Below are 18,813 nucleotides of genomic sequence, written 5' to 3'. Positions count from 1 at the left end.
TGTGTCAACACAACATCCAGCCAAGTGAAAGACCAAGCCCCGTCTACCACCACTATCCAGCAGCAGCATCACCAGTAGCATCATCACCACACACACACACACACACACACACACACGCACGCACGCACGCACACACACATATTCTTGTACTTCTATCTTTGTGAGGACTAGTATTGAAATAATGCATTCACTAGCCCCTTACCCTAACCTTAACCATCAGAAATTAATAACTAACCTCTTAGCCTAATTCTAACCTGAACCTTTAAACATAGTCTTAACCATCAAACAGGCATTTGAAGAAGCCAGATGTCCTTTCCAAAAATGCCCTCATTTCGATGGTTAAAAGCTAAAACTGGTCCTCACAAAGATCCCTGTACACGTTTCATTCTTCACACAAACACACACACTCACTGAACCACTCTACTCTATTCTCTGCAGCTCTCAGCATAAAGGAAAGCTTGTCCAATAATAAATTGAATGGGATAGAAATAGAGAGATGGGGGTAGAAAGATGAGAATAATAGACAGTGAAATCCCCTCTGGCCTTTAAGCATGACTAAAGTACATTGTGGGCGCTGTACTTGAGTAATTAGGGGGCCAAGCCCGAGAAGGGCAAGGGACCAAGGAATGCAGAGCATCGCGGTTCCATGACAATGCGGGGCATGGAACCCTATTGATTTAGTAGGAATTATGCTTATTATTATTATTATTTGGCGCCCCAAAATCTCGTAAAAGTGGTGCTGCAGCCCAAACCATAACGTGTTTGGACATGCCACTTGTCGGGCTTATCCAGGTCCGTGCTGGGTACGCAGACACAAAAAATCAGACATGCCAACCACTAGGTGACGCTACAACAAAGAAAAACGCGTTTGGGGCTATAACTTCCACACCGGAAGTCCGACAGTCACAAACTTTATATCCACAGATGCCCACCATGGACATATAAAGAAATGGACACCGTATTGAAAAATGGCGCCCATTCATTCCTATGAAAGCTGCTCATTGGCGCAGAGAAGCAACAAGGAAGCTGCCATATTGCTTTCATGTAAGCCCTGGCACGCTCCCTCCTCCTCCCTCGAAAACAAACTGAAAGCCGTTAAAAGCCGTTGGGCTAATAAAACGCTTGATGTGGCGTTTTGAAATGAAAAAACTTCAGTTTTAATAGTATATGGTCTAAAGATCAGTTTGAGCCTATGATTGATATCCAGAAAATTTTTGCGGCGACACAATCTTGTTCACCGCTTGTATTGGTGTGGACGGGGAAATCTGCCTTAGGGCTACCATGAAAATAAGCTCCCATTCACAGCATGCAGTACCAATGGGTTGGCCACTAGTCCATGCTGGCTGCTCGGAGAAGGCAGCATCCTGGGGGCCTGATGCCCACGAGTCAGCTGCATCTTTTGGGATAGGCCACGCCCATTTGCGTATATATAGATTTTTTCCTACATCGCAAAAACTGTCAGTCACCAAAACACACTCCTCCTAGAGTTTTTATCCGATTTGGACGAAACCAAAAGCATTATGCTCTACCGACTCCCACGAGCAAAAGTTATCAAAATAATTTTTCTATGACCATCGGAAGACCAAACGGTAGCGCTTCAAACATTCGCGCAAATCCTTTTAAAAAAAAAAAAAAAGGGATTTTCTTGAAACTCAATGGAGACTATCATGGGGCATACCTGAGTCTATACAAAAAATATGGCCAAGAAATTCCTATGTATGCCGGACTCAGTTTTGCACTTTTACTTCCTGTTTCGAACTATTTGGCGGGAAAATTCAAAAAAGTGGAGAGGTTGACAATTTGATTTTGCTCATAACTCCCCAACCAAACATCGCACATTCAAAAACTTGACATCCACTTGTTTGGTACATTGAGCTGCATCTTTATATCTAACGCAGTTTTGCGAATGTCATCCATAGGGGGCGCCAAAACCACAAAAAGCAAAGAAAACGCGTTTGGGGCTATAACTTCCACACCGAACATCCCACAGTCAAAAACTTTACGTCTCCGGATTCCGTGAAGCGAGGGGCCGGCACCGCGGACGACGACGCCCCATCCCGAGTCGCGTGGACGGCTTGGCCCCGCTTGGCCCCCGTCCACAACTGCTTGCAGTTCTAGTTCCATTGTTGCTGCTTTACAGGTATATTTGATTGAGAAAAGCACTTTTGACAGCTTTAGTTACTAGTGTAGTGAAGTACACTGTAAACACTCTCCTACAAGTAGAACGCCTATTAAAACCTTCCTTAAAAGTATATGTCTGATCAGCAATATTTAGGCTATAGGAACAAAAAGTATTCATATATTGCACGTATCATGTTCCCCGTCAGTGTTTTTCTCTAATTCTTAAAAGCAGTTTGGTCTTCACTTCAAGACACATAGATTGTTTTACGTGCGGGTGTGGAATGAGTCCTCTGACGCTCATGTGTATCATCCATTAAACTATTCCTGACCTAGTTTTATAGCTCATCTGAAATACTTCAGTTTAATTGTACTAATAATTAATATAATTCATTTGTTTGAGCTCATATAACACATTTGCACTTGATTTTTGATTCTGCTATTATTTTTAACAATAAAATGTCCCTTCAGGATGAATAAAGTATGTAGGCTATGTATGGATGTATCTAAATAGGAGTGTGAACACAGGTTTCTTAATATGTCTCAGTGCACCCCTGGTGGACAAAGAAAGAAACAAGTGTTAGAAAAAAGTAACTTCTTTTTTATTTGGAAGGATTATTTCCGACCCTTCCAACATAGTCCACGTTATATCTAAAGACGACACACAATGTAGCATTCACAGAACATAGTATTTTGTCTTCCTTTTTACAGGTTATTTACATTTTTTTTTTAAAGATTTTTCTTTTTACAGTAAGCTTATTTTGGTAAACATGAACAACATCCATTCATGATCACATGTTTCAATGTACCCATGCATATACAGTCTGGCATTGTCAGAAACTACGTCACATTAGAATGGTGTATAACATACATTTGCAAAATACTGGTAATACGTATGGTATTGATTATAAAAACTGGTAAAAAAAAATAAAGTTTGAGAATGTATTAGTATGTTAGCTGGTATTCAACAGTGAGTGAACGTCATTTGTGCTCCACTGTTTTTCCTGGAATGTGTCAAGCTCAGACACAGAGAGAAATTCTTGGAAAAAAAGACATTCAGATGTATTGCCTTCAAGCTGCCATGATGTTGCAATTTTCCATTTTGCATTATTACGATACATTTTTTTTCTTTGTATTTTTACATTAAAAGAAACACAGTAAACTGAATCAACACAGGCACTTAATGATCAAAAAACCTGTCCGACGGTGCACACACTATGACAAGTGAAACACACATGTTTGCTCTGAAACACGGTGACCACCTTCACTCAGTAACAGATCAGATGACAAAATACTACTGCACAACGAGGAAGCATCACTTTCTGCATTTGAGGAAGGCGGAGGGGAAGAAGACTCCTTCGCCGTCACTTCCAGGCGAACCCCATGGACTGTCTTCTCCACAGCTCATGTCCTCACAAGAGTCCTCGCTGCCAAAGAAGAGGAGGCCATTAATACTCAGACACATCACTTAGATGAAATACAGCATGAGGGAGACGGAGAAAAAAACTGAACTACTAACCTCTCACTCTCGTCCCAGCTCCCCTCAGGGATAGTCGGCAGGCCGGGTACGCTGAAGTGATTGGCCTGTAGGTTCTGTGCGGTTCTCCGGGACACGATCCAAACCAGCTTTTTGTTGTCTGGTTTGTTGCATTGGCTGGAGCAGTATTCAGTCATGCACTTGGCCACCAGTTCCTTCCAGTGGAGCAGCTCGCTGTCGCTGATCTGTGAAGGGAGGCAAACAGGAAACATCTGAGAGGCTGCAGACAGAAATAGTGGACAAATATCCAGTGACAGCATAATGTTACATTGCTACATGTTTCAACAAGAGGAAGCATGACACACAGCAATGAATGTAAGAAATGCTGGAACTAGAGGGCTAAAACAATTTCAACCAAAGAAGAGACTTAACATGACAAAAAGGTAAATCATGGCTTTTCTCAGTGTCTGACAGGAGTGGACGATAAAGTCCGGAAAAACATAGAAATAAAATGATTTATAATCCAAGTCTTAAATATCAAGGATATAAAATGGACATCAGACATTATAAGGGACCTAATGGAAGTATTCAAGCTGCAATTATTAGTAGATTAATCGATACAATAAAAAAATTGGCTAAAAATTTCAAATTTAATAATTGTAAAAAAAAAACTTTGCTAAATCCTCTGTCACAGTGAAATGTATATCTTTCGGTGTTGTACTATTGGCTGTAGAAAAAACAAGACATTTGGAGTCCAAACCACTGTCTCACCACTTGTAATGATCATTTTACCCTACAAGCAGACATTTTGATTTATTCAGAAAGTTGTTGCAGAACTCTTTTTATACCTTTAAATATCTTTTGAATTGCTGGACAATCTTCAACAAGGGGATGGACTGGAGGGCCTCAAACTCCTGAGCAATGAGGGACAGCGCCAGCACTGACGGCTGTAAGGGAGAAAAACAGTAACAAGAACTAGTCCCGAGGCTCAAAGCGAAAGCTGCAATGCTGTGAAATGATCTCCCAGGAACAATCCTTACTTTTGCTTTAGAGAAAACAAGCCGGCATAAGCAGGCTTTGAGCTGGGCTTCCAGTCTCCCAATGCTTGGGATCTCCTCCCTTGAAATATAGAGGGAATGCTACTATGATCTGCCAGCACAAACCTCATAAAGCAGAATCTATTTGACCAACTCCATGCACACAGGGGCAATGCATCAGCAATAAAAACTAAAGGAAGCAAAAGGAATGTTTACCTTCCAGCGAACAGGGACGTGAAGGCGGAATAGTATAGGTGTAGAAAGGTTAAGGCGGTCACTGCTTGGGGCTCCACGGTGAGTTTCTCTGAGATGATCTTCTCCATGCGACAGAGGTCAGCCACGGTGAATTTGCTTTGGCTGATGCGAATGAGTTCATGGGTGGGTGAAACATTGCCCTCTTCCTCAACCATTTTGGCGGCAATGTGAAAACAGCAGACTCCAATGCAGGGCAAGTGTTTGGGCAGCACCTTTGACAGTAGAACAGCAGTGAGAATTTTGAGTAAACATACCATGACGGTCCTTGTGATCATTCTGCTTACTTGACTGGTGATAGGAACGTGACTAGGGTTGCAAAATTCTAGGAATTTTCAAAGCTGGAAACTTTCCATGGGAATTAACAGGAATTTTGGGAATAAACAGGAATTTACTAAATGTAAGGATGGCTCTAAAATATATGAAACAGATCATTTAAATTACCGACATTTAGTTCATTCCTATAATTCCCAATTTTTAATATTCCAGAGTGAAAGTTCCCATGGAAAGTTTCCGGAAATTTACCATGAACTTTCCACCCCTTTGCAACCCTAAACGTGACAACAACCAATCAGAGTTTGTCTGTATAGCACTTTCCATGCAACAAAATGTAATACCAAGTGCTTCACACATTAAAGACTGTACCCCTTCCAATCCAAACACAGAACAAATGAATTAGTAACTGGCCTCAATAAAAACAGGACTCAATAGAAACAGAAACTGAGGGAAACACCACCATAAACTCATAAATCATTTATCGAGGAAAACCCAGAGGAACTTCAAGTAGTAGATTGAATGAAAACAAAGGGTAAAAGCACAAGATAAAATAATTTAAAAAATACTAAGAGAAAATAGAAGTATTAAAGTGAGTAAAACCAAACATAAAAAGGCATGGTATCTGAATTAATTAATTAAATAAATTATAACAATAATAAAAAAATTAGATTATGAACATAGAAAGTAGACTTTGGTTAAAGGTGCTATAAGCGGAATGGTTATTTTAGCTAACTTCCTGTCAGTTACTGCAGTTAGCAGTCCACTCGCTCGTCCCTACATCAACACATTAATGCACTGCGGTCTTCAAGCAGCGAGTTATCTAGCATCATCTCAGATCCATAAGTGTGATAAAATATGATAAAAACCATCAAAACAGACATTGGGAAGGATTTTTACATGCTCCGCCATTGTAGGCGCATACACATTCACCCATCTGTTGCTCTGGCGTGCACCGGCAGTGAGACCATGAGTGAGACGGGTCTCGGTTTGTAGCGTTCTCTCTTGTGATTGGATAACAATTTCGGGATCCTCCAATAAGTTTATTTGCCGATTACATTAGGGGTGGGTAAAAATATCGATTCTCCGATGCATTGCGATTCTCTCTCGAACGATTCCGAATCGATTCATAAAAGTTAATAATCGATTCATTAAAAAAAAAAAAATTCAAATAAAAATTCAACTAGTATTTAGTATTTCCTGCGCCACTGCGCATGCACACCACACAAGTGTGAGTTGTTAAAAGTGGCGACAAAAGGGCAGAGAGCAGCACACCCATATGACCTGCACTGGCTTTGTGTCTGTTTACGTTTTTGTATGAGAGCTGAATTCCAATACAGCACTTTTTTTTCACTTTTGTACACCTTATACTGGTATTGTGCTAATGTTTTATTTGTTACCAGAAATGAAGGCACCTGGTTCGTATGTGTTATTATTGTTCAAAGATGTCATGTGAGAAAGAAAGAAATACTATACATGATTTAAATACATTACATTTAATACAGCACTGTCAATTGTGCTGATGTTATGTTACAATTTCTAAGAGGAGAGAGTTATACCATGGCTGTTTGTTCACAAGGCATAAAATTAAATAGATAATTATTTAATTTTAATTTTAATTATTTTACTCTTTCTTGTGTATTTCTACTTGATACTGAATCGATATCGAAGCATTTCAATCAATATCGAAATCGAATCGAATTGTGACTTAATTAATCGAAATCGAATCGAATCGTGAGATTCTTGACAATACCCAGCCCTAGATTACATGCAGAGCAGCTGACTGAGAGATCGGCTTTATGAAACGCGCACATTATGTAAGTGATCACTGTATAAATAAAGAGCAATTTAACACTTATATTAACATCAATAAACTGCTTACTTCACCTTTAAAGTACAAAACAATATACAGATTCATGCTGTAATTTGAATGTTTTGTTATATTCCTACCTTCATAAGGGCGAGGAATCTGTCCAGCAAATTGACAGCTTGAACAAACGTTTGGGTGCTGTATCCAAAGAAACTGGTCAGGCCCCACAGTTCTACCACTTTGGTGTCCCTGCATTTCGCAGACACTCCGCTGTGTTTCTGAAAATGACATTACATATTTAATAGAGATCACTGGAAACACTGTTTACTTTAAGCAAACCCATATGTCCTTGCAGACAGCCAGACAATGCAGAAGTAGTTCAGTGGGTTACCTCTGTGGCAGCCGACTCCATCACCCTCAGGCCAGTCTCTCTGGGAAGAAAGTTGTACTCCTTCGCACAACATGACTTCAACTCTTTCAAGAGCAAGCTGTCAATGGCTTGCAGATCCCTCATCCTATAAAACAACATATTTCAGAGGTGCTGCAGTGCCATCAAAGAGACAAATACATGTAAAAAGCGGGGAGACAAGGGGAATTGTTTCCCTACGTTTACGAGTGAAACAAGACAGCATATAAATGGTGTGAGCTAGACCACACCTACTGGGTGTCAGGTATCCCTTCCTGGAAGACCCCCACGCCCTACTACCCAGAAAACTACACATTCCTAAACTAATTTCATAATAACACTACTGTTACAATATAATTAACTGAATACACTGATTAATAGGAATAGTGTGTACACTGCTGAATAATGTAACATTCATCAAATGAAAACAACAGCAATATTGACATTAGTTTGGACGTGAATTTAAAAACTGAAACTAGGTCAAATAATCAATCACAAAACAAACACTATTGTGCATTTCAAAGGAGGTTAAAAATAATAGCCTTGGACTGCTCACTTTATTCCGATTTTAAAATGTGAGGGTTGGGTTAAAAAAAAGCAACCATCAATGTAAAAAAGCTGAAACCGTATCAAAAACATATAAGGTCAGTGTTCGCCAACTTAGCTAGCTGGCTAACGACAATAAAAAAAACGTCGTCTTTACCTTGCCCCCAAACGCAGCCGACGTGCAGGATAATAAGAGCGCTGCAACTTAAATACACGTCTCAATTCTTCATGTTTCCATATCTATTGTAGCTGTTGGGCGAAAAATGTTAAAAACAAAATCCTTGATCCCTGCCGTAAAGAGAGGGTCCGCCCTGAATAAACAACCGTTGAGTTAATTGTGAACCACAATGACCATCATGCATCACTTCATCTTGACGTCAGAACAAACCAGTAACAGAAAGGGCGGACGTTGACGGTTTGTTTAAAAGTGTGGGCGCTAACGTTACTTTTGAATTTCTATTTAAAGTAATTTAACCGAGAAACTTTTCCTTATCTAAGCGACCAAGTCTGTAGAAAGTTATTGAACTATTACCGCAAAGTCTCGTCGAGTTTTTGATGCTTGCTATGAATTAGCAACCGGATGCTGTTTCCATGGTGATGCATATGTTACGAAGTGTTGCACTGTTTTGCTGCAAGATAGCTTTTTTAATACTTATTAATTGACTACTAAAGTGAAGACAGATGTCATCGCAGTTTCAGCCCTCTTACACCCAGTCTTTTGGGCTTTCCAGCTAAAATGGCGCATTTTGAATCTCCAACATACCGAACCAAAGTAACACAAGCGGCAGCAGGTAAGATAAACACAGGTTTCCTCTGTTTCTCGTCAGCTTGTTTGTTTAATGAACATAACTGTTTGGAAGTGTTGTTTTTTCTACAAGTCATTGTAGTGTACATACAGTGTTTAACTTACTTTACAGAGACCGATGACACCTCCCCTCGACTGAGATTTAACAGTCTAACACTGGATGAGTTGAGGTAAGGCTTCATAAATATGCTTTCAAACAACTAAATGAAACACAAAGAGCTTCACTCAATAACAACAATACCCCACACAACATTTGGAATGATATTGATAAATAGAATCCTCAAAAACTAAACACAAAAACACATCACATTTCCATTCTGGTATGTGTTTTGCATGTCAAATGAATAGTACTTTTCTTTTTTTTCTTTTTTTTTAAAGAAAGTCAACTCTGTCTACAACAAATGGTATGGTGTAATCTGTATCCACATGGCTTGACAGTTTCCACAGAAATTGTTGTGTTTCCAGCTCTTAAATAAATATAGTTGGTACTAGTCATTAATGAGTTAATAACCCTTTGACAGCGAGGAGCTTGACAGGCGCACCAAGGAAACCCAGAGGCTTCAGGAAGAGGTGGAAGACGCAACCAAACTAACCTTGGAGAGATTTGGCTGCACATATGGAGTCCACAGCTCGCCTGGACAAAGCTGCAGGTTTAATGTCTGTGAGTACAAGCAGCATCACCCAATATTTGGTGGTGTTTATAGCAGCAGTAAGTTGTCGCTTATTATTTTCACTTTTCACAACACCAACCTTATGATATGTAAAATTTGCCCAAATGCTTATTATAGCACTTCATCTAAATTATCAAAGAGATTTGATTAGCGAAATGCATTAACCAAGATCCCTTGGCTTTGACAACAGACACGTTTTATTGTGTATTTTAACCTTCCTTTGCTCTGTTGACAGATGACTCACCTGAGAACTTGGTTCTCTCAACCCAACCACAGACAGCGACTCAGCCTCTGATCAGTGATCTGGATCATTTAAACCAAGGGGGAGACCAAAGGAATATTAGCTCTACTGGGAAGGAGGTGTTGGAAAATTTAATAGATGACTGTCTTCATCAACTGTCTGACTTGAAGCTTAACAAGGTTATTAGTTTCTAATCTAATATTATTAGTTTAATGCTGTATAATGTCTGTATTGGTAAAGCTTTCTCTATGTAATTTATTATTTTAACCTCTGAAACGCAGGCACATGATGATCGACCCCAACAAGAGACATTCAGTGTTGACAAAGCCATCGTGAACCTGCAGACAAAGTTGCATGAAGTCCAGATGGAGAAGGACGTCCTCTCCGACCTGAGGTGAACACACTGATAAAAGTCTGACTTCTGTAATTAAGTGTTTAAAATCACTGTGACCCACAGATGTTTTTTATTTGTAGACTTAAGGATTCGAGGATACACGTTGGTCAAATGGAAAAGATGCTGTGCATGTTGGAAGAGCTGCAAAACATCAAGAAGGCCACGGACCAGAAGGTCCAGGAGACGGAGGAAGAGGTGTTTGCGCTTAACAGGAAAGTAGATTCTTTGGAACAAAACGTAAAGGAGATGTACACTTCACTGTTATCTCAAGAGAAAAAATGTGGACACAACAACATGCAGAGGCCTAACGTGGCCACTAATTCAAGACAGCCATCGCAGGCTGCAAAATTAACTGAAGATTTTAACAATGAGACAGAAAAACTACAGGAGAGAATTATTTTGGTGAGTACAACAAGTCCGTTACAGATCATGTTTAGGGCAGACTTAGGGTCACGCTTTCCCCCTCATTATGTCATCTTTTCTTTTTTTTAATGTTTTGTGGCAGACAATAGAACATTCGGGGAGTGAAGAATGCAATGGAGTAAATACGCAAAAAGAAAGGTAATTTAATGTCGAGCTTCAACAATTAGTCAATAAATTGTTTAATTGTTTCAGCTGCCAGAAAATCCATTGCCAACTATTTTGATGTAAGATTAAATGTTTAAATCACTTTTCAAAAAGGAAATAAAAAAGCTAAACTTTTTCAGTTATCTGTGTCTTAAATGTGAGGTTTTGCTGAACAAACCAATTTGGGGATTGAACTGGGATTTTCTTTATAAAACAAGAAAATTTAAGACGCAGACGCAGACTCATTTTTTGACTCAGTGTATTCAAATCTTGGACGGTGTTGCTATTGACAATTTAAAAATGTTCATCATTCTGTTTTATGTGTGATCTCTTGTAGTGCATTGCTTTTAGAAAACGATGTGAAGGTGTAACTAGGCTATCTACTCTAGTCTAAAAGCAGCAAATTTTGACATTGCTCTGTCCTAGAATGGAAGATCTGATTGCAAGTCTGGGCCAGGAGATGGCACTGTTGACTGACAAACTGAGCTCCTCAAAAAACAACAGTGACAGCTTAAGTGTCAAGTTGGAGCTCTTAAAGTAAGTATCTTTCCCAAATCATTGATAATTTCCTGGCTAGTTTATACTATAATGTCAGCTGTCTAAGGCCTTTATGTACATTATGAGACAATGTTGATTTTGTGAATTAATGAATGTGTGACAAAAAAATATGTATAATATCTACTCCCAGGCAACTTGCAGAGAAACAGACATCAATGCACCAGTGTCAGGTCAGTAAACTTGAGGCATATTATAGGCAATAATGTGAGAAAGGAGAGTCTGAGGCTTTTCCAAAATTCCAAACATGATTATGAACATAGTGACCGATGGAAGTCCTGTCTTGAAACTTCCTTTGCCAGAATGAAAACTAAAATGCCTTTTTATCTGGATGGTGAATGTGATTTGTGACCTTGCAGGTTAGTTGTCTGGAGCAGCAGCTCTTTCATACTCGATCCCAACTGATGGACGCCCAGAGAGAGAGAGAGCGATCTGTGCAATGGGCAGAGGAGCTTCAGTCCCAGCTCGGCCAACTTCAGGTACTTCAGCCAACCATCAATGTCAAACCTAATCTTAATTTGTCAAATGCAAAACAATTAAAGTTAATTATTCAGGCTTCCTCCAACAATGCTCATACTATATGCATTTAAAAAAAAGTCAAAGTTTAAAGGAGAATCTAAGACCCAAGACCTAAAAAATACAATATAATACTGTGGTGAACTGGTAAACCTGCTTCATCTTCTAGAGATGTGGTAAGCAGCAGCAGCAGTGTGAGGTCCAGGAGGAGGTACAGGCCCTGAGTGGACGGTTGGAGGCAGCCAGGGAACAGCTTCGTATAGGTGGGGAGGAGAGAACCGGCCTAAAGGCCCTTCTGGAGCAGAGCACCCAGGAAGGGAGGAAATCCCAAGAACTCCTGGAGGAGAAGAACAAGGAACTCCAGCTCAGGCAGCAAGAATCCCAGCAGGTAATAAACCGTTCGTTAAACACTATTCCGATTATCCAATATATATAAATCAGTGACTATTCAATCTTAAAGGGGCATTAAGTAAATTGTTTCGTAAAGGTTACATAGTTGAACTTGAACAGGTTTTTTAATTAATTACGTATTTTATTTTTTCAGCTTTTTTCCAGGTTGGAAGAGGCTCAGAGCCAGTGCCAGACGCTGCTCGCAGAAGGACAGACACTGAGGCTGCAGCTGGATGACAGAGATAAGATGATTACTATTCTGAGGTCACAGATGGAGAGCAGCATCCAGACCACGTTACAACACAGCCGCACCATCGACACCTTTCACCAGGAGAACAGCCTCCTCAGCAACCAGCTCAACCAGCACAAGCTGGAGATTCAGCAGCTCAGGGTCAGGAGCAAGGCACAACACTTTACTGTCAAATGATTAGATCACTGCTTTGAACTTTCATATCCAACCTACATCACCACTAACCTTATCGCTATCTGTCTCTCTTTCTTTCCCTTTGCCTTATGCTGATTAGACTCAGTCAGAGCAGCAGAAGTCAGAGCTGGCTGCTGCAGAGCTGGAGAGGCAGAAGCTACAGGCTGAACAACAGCAGCATGTCCATGAGGAAACTCTGGAGAGGGAGAAGCAGTTCCACACCCAGCTGGAGCACGGGCGCAGCCGTTTACGCACCATCACTAGTGAGTGAGGATTGACTCCCAACACACAAGACCAGCATTCAAACCCCCGTTACAAAATAAAACTCTAGTGAATTCTTCTCTCTATAATAATGATTAAATAAATAATAAATAAATACTTTAATTTCAGTGTCTGGTTGTTTATATGACCCATGCAATTAGTTATACAAATTAAACACCAACAAACCTGGCATTGCAACAACTTACTGTACATTTAGCATCACAGGAGGTGTCTTAACAATTAAATACATGTAGCCTGAATAGCCTCACATCAATACATATACAGTTTAAACATCATATACTCAAAGTACAACAAAATCTTAATTTTTAAAAAATGATTGAAAAATGTATATATTTATTTACTTTATATCGGATTCAGTTCATGAATAAATGATAAATATTCTCTAATTCACATTAAGATTTTGCCTGTCTTACTTTTATTCCACTTGTTAACACAAGATATTGTCAGAAGAAGAAAAAATCTATGGGTGTATTCACAAATGCCGTGTTTAGTTCGGTTGAAACGAACTCAGGTGCACTTCCGCCTTTGGTGCGCATCTTTCAGACAGGTGTGAATACAGCAATCGCACTCGGGGGCGGACCAAACAAGCGCTCCGAGACCCAGCTGAAGAGGTGGTCTTGGTGCGTTTCCAAACGCACTCTGCTGCAGTTCGTTTGTGGTGTGAATTTGTCCGGAATCGATCCGACCCAAATGCAGAAAGCACTGTGCCTTTTCTTTTTTAATAAATTGCCGTCAGCTTTACATTATGGGAAACTTTTTATTATTTTTAACCCCATATTATATCAATGATATATTTCGCAGTTTTTACTTCGTTCAGCCTGCTTCTCTCCACCCCAGAATGTCTGTCCAATGAATGAATGATCTCAGATCACGTGTGGTTTTGCTTCGTAATGCTGGTTCACTTACAAAAGGGGCAATATGAAAGTGGACCGCACCAAACAAAAAAAATCTAAACTCTATTTGGTCTGGACCAAAGCAAGTGAACTAGCGGACTTTCCCTGTGTGAATACACCCTAAATCAAAATATGGAATTTCTTAAGGCTTAGATTGTTTCAAGCCATGATATAAAGGATGGTAGAAAATGAAATAAATTAGTTTTGCACTTAGTTTAAAATCACAATTTTCTATGGAATTGTGATAATAATTGTGTTTATTATTATTTGATATTATCACTTCGTATAGTATAATATTCCATGTGGACTTTTATCATATTGTTTAAGTCAAGCATCCACCATGACCTTTTGGACTTTCAGCAAACTAGTGTAAACAGACGCCTTCATTCGCCAGGAACTACACGGGACTGTATTCTAGAAAGAGTTCAGCAGTTCTCTCTTCGTTTTGCCAAATCAAATGATCTTCTTGTCCTGCTGCGCTAAAGAAACAAAGAACCGTGTTTGGTATGTTTTCACTGTCAACCAAGCCCTTCTATTGTTGTGTGTGTGTTTGCTTTTGTGTTAAGAGGGCCTTTTCTCTCTGTGAATGTAATACATGTGTTTGTGCGGGCACGCTTTCAGAGGAGCACAAGCAGCTGCAACAGCACCACAGCTGTAAGAGTGAGGAGCACAAGGGTGTGGTGCTGAGGCTTCAGAGTCAGCTGAGGAACGCCTGTGATGAGCTGGACAAGGTCAGGAGCAACCTGAGGACCCTGGAGGGAGCCGAAGGACACGGTAAGCTACATAGCATTATTTAAACTAGGACTTCATTAAAAGATAACGATACAGTGATTTACTTTGGAATCTAGGACTGCCAACAACTCATGTACATGAAATATTCCTTGTCTGCTTCATTCCAGTCTAACAGATATAATCCGGGTAACTGCGTTCTAAATCGCTTCCTCTTTAGTTTTACTATTCTACATACTACAGCTGACAATACAAAGTATGTATTTAGCATGCATTATGACTGGGACATACTTTTACTTATTGATTTTGTCATAAAATCGCACCTTCAACTTGCCTTTACTTGCTTACATTTCTGTCACATCGCTGCTTATTTTCACTCAGATGCTCTGTCGATGTGACATAACTTTGCTGTTCAGTGGATTGTGGCGGATTTCCGCATAAAAAAATTATTTTGGCATCAGGTTTTTTTCTGCATTCTGTATTTGATTACATGATTTGGGACATCCTAATTCTTTTACCATACTAAATAGCAGGGAAGTATGGGAATTGGAATGCAGGTGTGTGACACTTGGTTTTTGTCTCCCCCTCAGGTCTCAAAGTAGCTATGGACATGCAGGGGAAGATCACAGCCAGGAGAGAGCAGATCGACACCCTGCAGGGCAAAATCCACCATTTAGAGGAGACTGTGGAGAAGCTGCACCAGGTAAAAAACTCAAATCGGAACTTGATTAGTTCTGTTAGTTGTTTCAGATGTCTAGTTTCTTTTATTGGACATTCCAAATTGGTCTACTCGTCAGGTCTACAACTTTGTCCAGTCCAACAAAATAATAGATTAAAACACAGCACATGTTCCATATTTTTGTCGACTCTTTCCACACTATCCAGGAGAAGCATTACCAGAGCCTGGAGCACCAGCGGCAGCTGAAGGAGCTTGACTTCTTCAGGGAGGAGAAGAAACATCTTGGCAATGAACTAGAGGCCTTTCACTCCAAAGATAAACAGTCAAGAGAGCGGATAAGCCAGCTGGAGGCAATCCTTCACAAGGTGGCACTCATTTACACTTAATTATTATTTTTTTCTTTAAATTGACCTAAGTTATAAGTCCTGCTCTGGCTCTGCTTTTGTTTGTCACGGTTTTAATGTTTAATTTGCTCCTTATCTTCCCAAAGATGTCAGAGAGCTTTGCAGACTGTCAAGACTTCATCCAGCTGAAGGAGCAGGAGTTCTTCCGTCTTAAACTCAAACATGCCCTGGTCTTTAAGGTAGAGCTGATTATAAACAGAGTGTCTTTTTGCAAGAGGGAATATAACTTACCCGTCCTATACAAACACAGTATGTCTATGTTTGTAAAAAATGCTTTGTGCTAGGTTTTTTTCTCTGCATCGTACATGTTTGACTTATTATATAACTTTCATGTTTAGGGAACCGAGCACAAAGCTTGACTTATAATCAATTTTCTTTTCTTTGAAGGAACTTAAAGGTCAACATGTCCGTATAGCTCTGAATGCATCTCCACCTGAACTGGACTCACCATCCCCATCTGCACCCACTGCTCCCCCTCAGCATGCCTCCAACACTCAGATCACGGTACAGTCAGGAACTCCCTGTATCTCGTCTTATCAAATGCATGTGTGAATAATTGTTTATTTGACTGCACATCTGCTAGGCCTTTAAATCAAAAACATGAACGGAATTTCATTCCTTTGGCAAGGAGAGAAACCTGTCTTTAAGTAATGCAATTTGGTTTGTCTTGTATTGTTGTAATGCTAATACATTTTTATGTGTTTTAGTGATGAGAAATCGCTAATTGTCACAGGTATAGATTTTGTGAGATTGTCCTGTATTATTCTTCTCTCCTCAAGGGAACATCATATCACCACAGCAGTGCACTGACATTATCTTTCTCCCCTCTCTCCTCAGCAAGAGAGCCCCGCCTGTGAACTCAGGTCTCTGGTCAAAGAACTGCGAGGAGTGGTCTCTGAGATCCCAAGACCACACACGGATAACGGAGCTGCTGGCAGCGGCTTCCACAGGAGGAGGTCGGCACCGGAGAGAGCACATAGAATCACATTGTACGTCTGGCTCCATTCCCACACACTGCAAGGATTAGCTGTTCTTAGGCTAGCTTAGGTCCTGTCCCATCTGAAAAGCATGTGATGCTACAAAGTGAGCAGGAAGTCAGTGGAGTCAAGGATCCATACATGAGTGGTTTCATGGACCACACTGTGTTTCACTACTTGCACTGTAATATACACTCACCGGCCACTTTATTTGGTACACCTGTTCAATGGCTTATAAAAACAAAAAGCTAATCAGCCAATCACATGGCAGCAATGTAATGCATTTAGGCGTGGTCAAGATAATGTACTGAAGTCAAACCAAGCATCAGAATGGGGAAGAAAGGGGGTTTATGTGACTTTGAACATGGCATGGTTGATGGTACACAGCAGGATGGATCCATACTTTCATGTTGTTTATGCCAAATTCTGAACCTGCCATCTGAATGTCACAACTGATATCGAGACTCATCAGACCAGGCATGATTATTCAATCTTCTATTGTCAAATATTGGTGATCCTGTGAAAATTGTATCCTCATTTTCCTGTTTTTAGTTGACAGGAGTGGCACCCGGTGGGGTCTTCTGTTGCTGTAGCCCATCTGCTTCAAGGTTGGTCATGTTTTGCGTTCAGAGATGGTATTCTGCATACCCTGGTTGTAACGAGTGGTTATTTTAGTTACTGATGCCTTTCTATCATCTCAAACCAGTATGCCCATCCTCCACTGACCTCTGACTTCAACAAGGCATTTTATGTCCACACAAATTCCGCTCACTGTATATTTTTTCTTTTTCGGACCAGTCAGTGTAAACCCTAGAGATGGTTTAGAGTGAAAATCTACATGCCTAAATGCATTGAGTTGCTGACATGTGATTGGCTGGTTAAGTTATATGTGTTAACAAGAAAATGTACCGCTGTACCTAATAAAGTGGCCGGTGAGTGTATATACCATAGAAGGATCAGACAAGCTGTTGATCTTGTATAGGTGAAAAACTCCCTAGTTTCATAAGTTCTGTTATGTTCTGTTCTGGACTCATGGGATGTTATATGTTGTCTCATTGTATTTTCAAATACTTCACTGTCACCTACAGCAGTACTGACCACGCCAAAGAAGTAAAAGCTGGCTCCAGATTGAGAAGAAAAACCTGCGGCAGGTAGGGAGCGCGCCGAAAACTATGTACAACCCAATTTTTTGTTGGGTTGTATATTGCTTGTTGACTGCTTTGAGTGTGACTTGCCTTGAGGCTGTGAGATGGTCACACCATCGACCTACGTGACCTTTTGACCCCTCATGCAACATGCAAGGTGCTACAAAGTGCTGCAGGCTATGGAATGTGATTTAATGGCTGTCTGTTTGTGCACACACTGTATATAGTGAGCCACATTCCCTGAAGACAGCTGAGCTGACAAACGGCAACATAATCAACAACATATCCTTCAGACAGGGTGAGTTTTCAGAAATGTTTTGTCGTGTTCAAGGAATCCAACAAAAAGTTTCCTTTTTAACAAATATACCCAAATATGTTTTTACTGGAATGTTCCTGCTATTCTCAGTTTTTTTACATCATGAATAAATTGTATTCGAGATTTGGATTGTATTGAACAGTTTGAGCAGCATTTTATTTTTTAAATATTCATTTGTGATATTTATAGAAAATGTATTTAATCTAGAAAAAATAATTTGGCCTTACAAGAGAGCCTTACAAGAGAGAAATTACAAAGAAAATTTAATTTTTCACAAATGTAATTCTCTTACATATGTTATGACCCTTCTAGGCCCCTTTACATCAAGTCCAGTGACTGCAGTGAGATACACTACCACCCAACAGCTACTGTCACTTGGCCGCAGGTCCCCCGTCCACTCCCTCCTGACCTCCGACCCAAACAGCCAACAGTGACCAACAAGACACAAAAAAAGACAGATGCATAGGCTGGCCCATCTAATCAGTAAATTGTTAAAACTGAACATAATGTATGCACAGTTTATCATATAACTATGTACACCACTTAATTTATTTTGTTTCAGAATTATTTTGATAATTACAAGTTAATGAGAGTTGACTGCTTACATAGCTCTATTGTGTGTTTATCTTCAAGATACTGCATCAACCGATAACATCTGAATAACATTAATACTTACAGTTGATCAATGTGAGGCAATATGAGGCAAATGTAATCCATAGCAATACAAGTTCCCTGTTACAAATGTGATTGATTGGTTATAATCTCTTTAATTAATTTAATTACTTCACACATTTCTTTTCAGAGAAACTCCTTGTTATATAAGTCTCCTCGGATGAAGTTTTCATGAAATCCCCAATCAGGTGTATTTTTGTTATTTATTGTTTAAATACAGTTTATATTTTTTAT

The 18,813-nt window shown here is 39.9% G+C and overlaps 2 protein-coding genes across 3 annotated transcripts; one reads left to right on the top strand and one right to left on the bottom strand.

Moving 5' to 3' along the window:
* Nucleotides 1–2,711: 2,711 nt before the first annotated feature.
* LOC307264880 (cyclin-G2-like) lies at nucleotides 2,712–8,250 on the bottom strand (the record flags this gene model as incomplete). 2 transcript variants are annotated; one of them, XM_080046417.1, is made up of 7 exons in its annotated part: nucleotides 2,712–3,545; nucleotides 3,638–3,840; nucleotides 4,444–4,714; nucleotides 4,849–5,099; nucleotides 7,108–7,245; nucleotides 7,359–7,482; nucleotides 8,077–8,250. In XM_080046417.1, the coding sequence occupies 6 exons, from the start codon at nucleotides 7,479–7,481 to the stop codon at nucleotides 3,434–3,436; spliced, it is 1,098 nt and encodes a 365-aa protein (XP_079902543.1). In that variant the 3' UTR covers nucleotides 2,712–3,433. The 2 variants fall into 2 exon arrangements, with proteins under 2 accessions (XP_079902543.1, XP_079902544.1); XM_080046418.1 differs by lacking the exon at nucleotides 8,077–8,250 and having other exon boundaries at nucleotides 4,444–4,542; nucleotides 4,636–4,714; nucleotides 7,359–7,496.
* A 147-nt stretch (nucleotides 8,251–8,397) lies between these two features.
* LOC307256612 (coiled-coil domain-containing protein 158-like) lies at nucleotides 8,398–18,341 on the top strand (the record flags this gene model as incomplete). The annotated part of the gene is made up of 23 exons (XM_080035643.1): nucleotides 8,398–8,513; nucleotides 8,651–8,710; nucleotides 8,837–8,894; nucleotides 9,246–9,385; nucleotides 9,631–9,815; nucleotides 9,918–10,030; nucleotides 10,111–10,432; nucleotides 10,536–10,591; nucleotides 11,024–11,134; nucleotides 11,286–11,325; nucleotides 11,512–11,631; nucleotides 11,838–12,056; nucleotides 12,213–12,449; nucleotides 12,583–12,745; nucleotides 14,279–14,431; nucleotides 14,977–15,089; nucleotides 15,272–15,430; nucleotides 15,556–15,648; nucleotides 15,857–15,973; nucleotides 16,307–16,458; nucleotides 17,535–17,597; nucleotides 17,819–17,889; nucleotides 18,220–18,341. Exons 2-23 carry the CDS (start codon nucleotides 8,656–8,658, stop codon nucleotides 18,339–18,341), a joined length of 2,862 nt encoding a protein of 953 aa, XP_079891769.1. The 5' UTR covers nucleotides 8,398–8,513; nucleotides 8,651–8,655.
* Between the last annotated feature and the right edge of the window lie 472 nt (nucleotides 18,342–18,813).

The sequence above is a fragment of the Ammodytes marinus genome, assembly GCF_949987685.1.
Source record: "Ammodytes marinus genome assembly, chromosome: 2".
Classification (NCBI taxonomy): Eukaryota; Metazoa; Chordata; class Actinopteri; order Uranoscopiformes; family Ammodytidae; genus Ammodytes; species Ammodytes marinus.
This window is presented reverse-complemented; position numbering and strand designations above follow the sequence as displayed.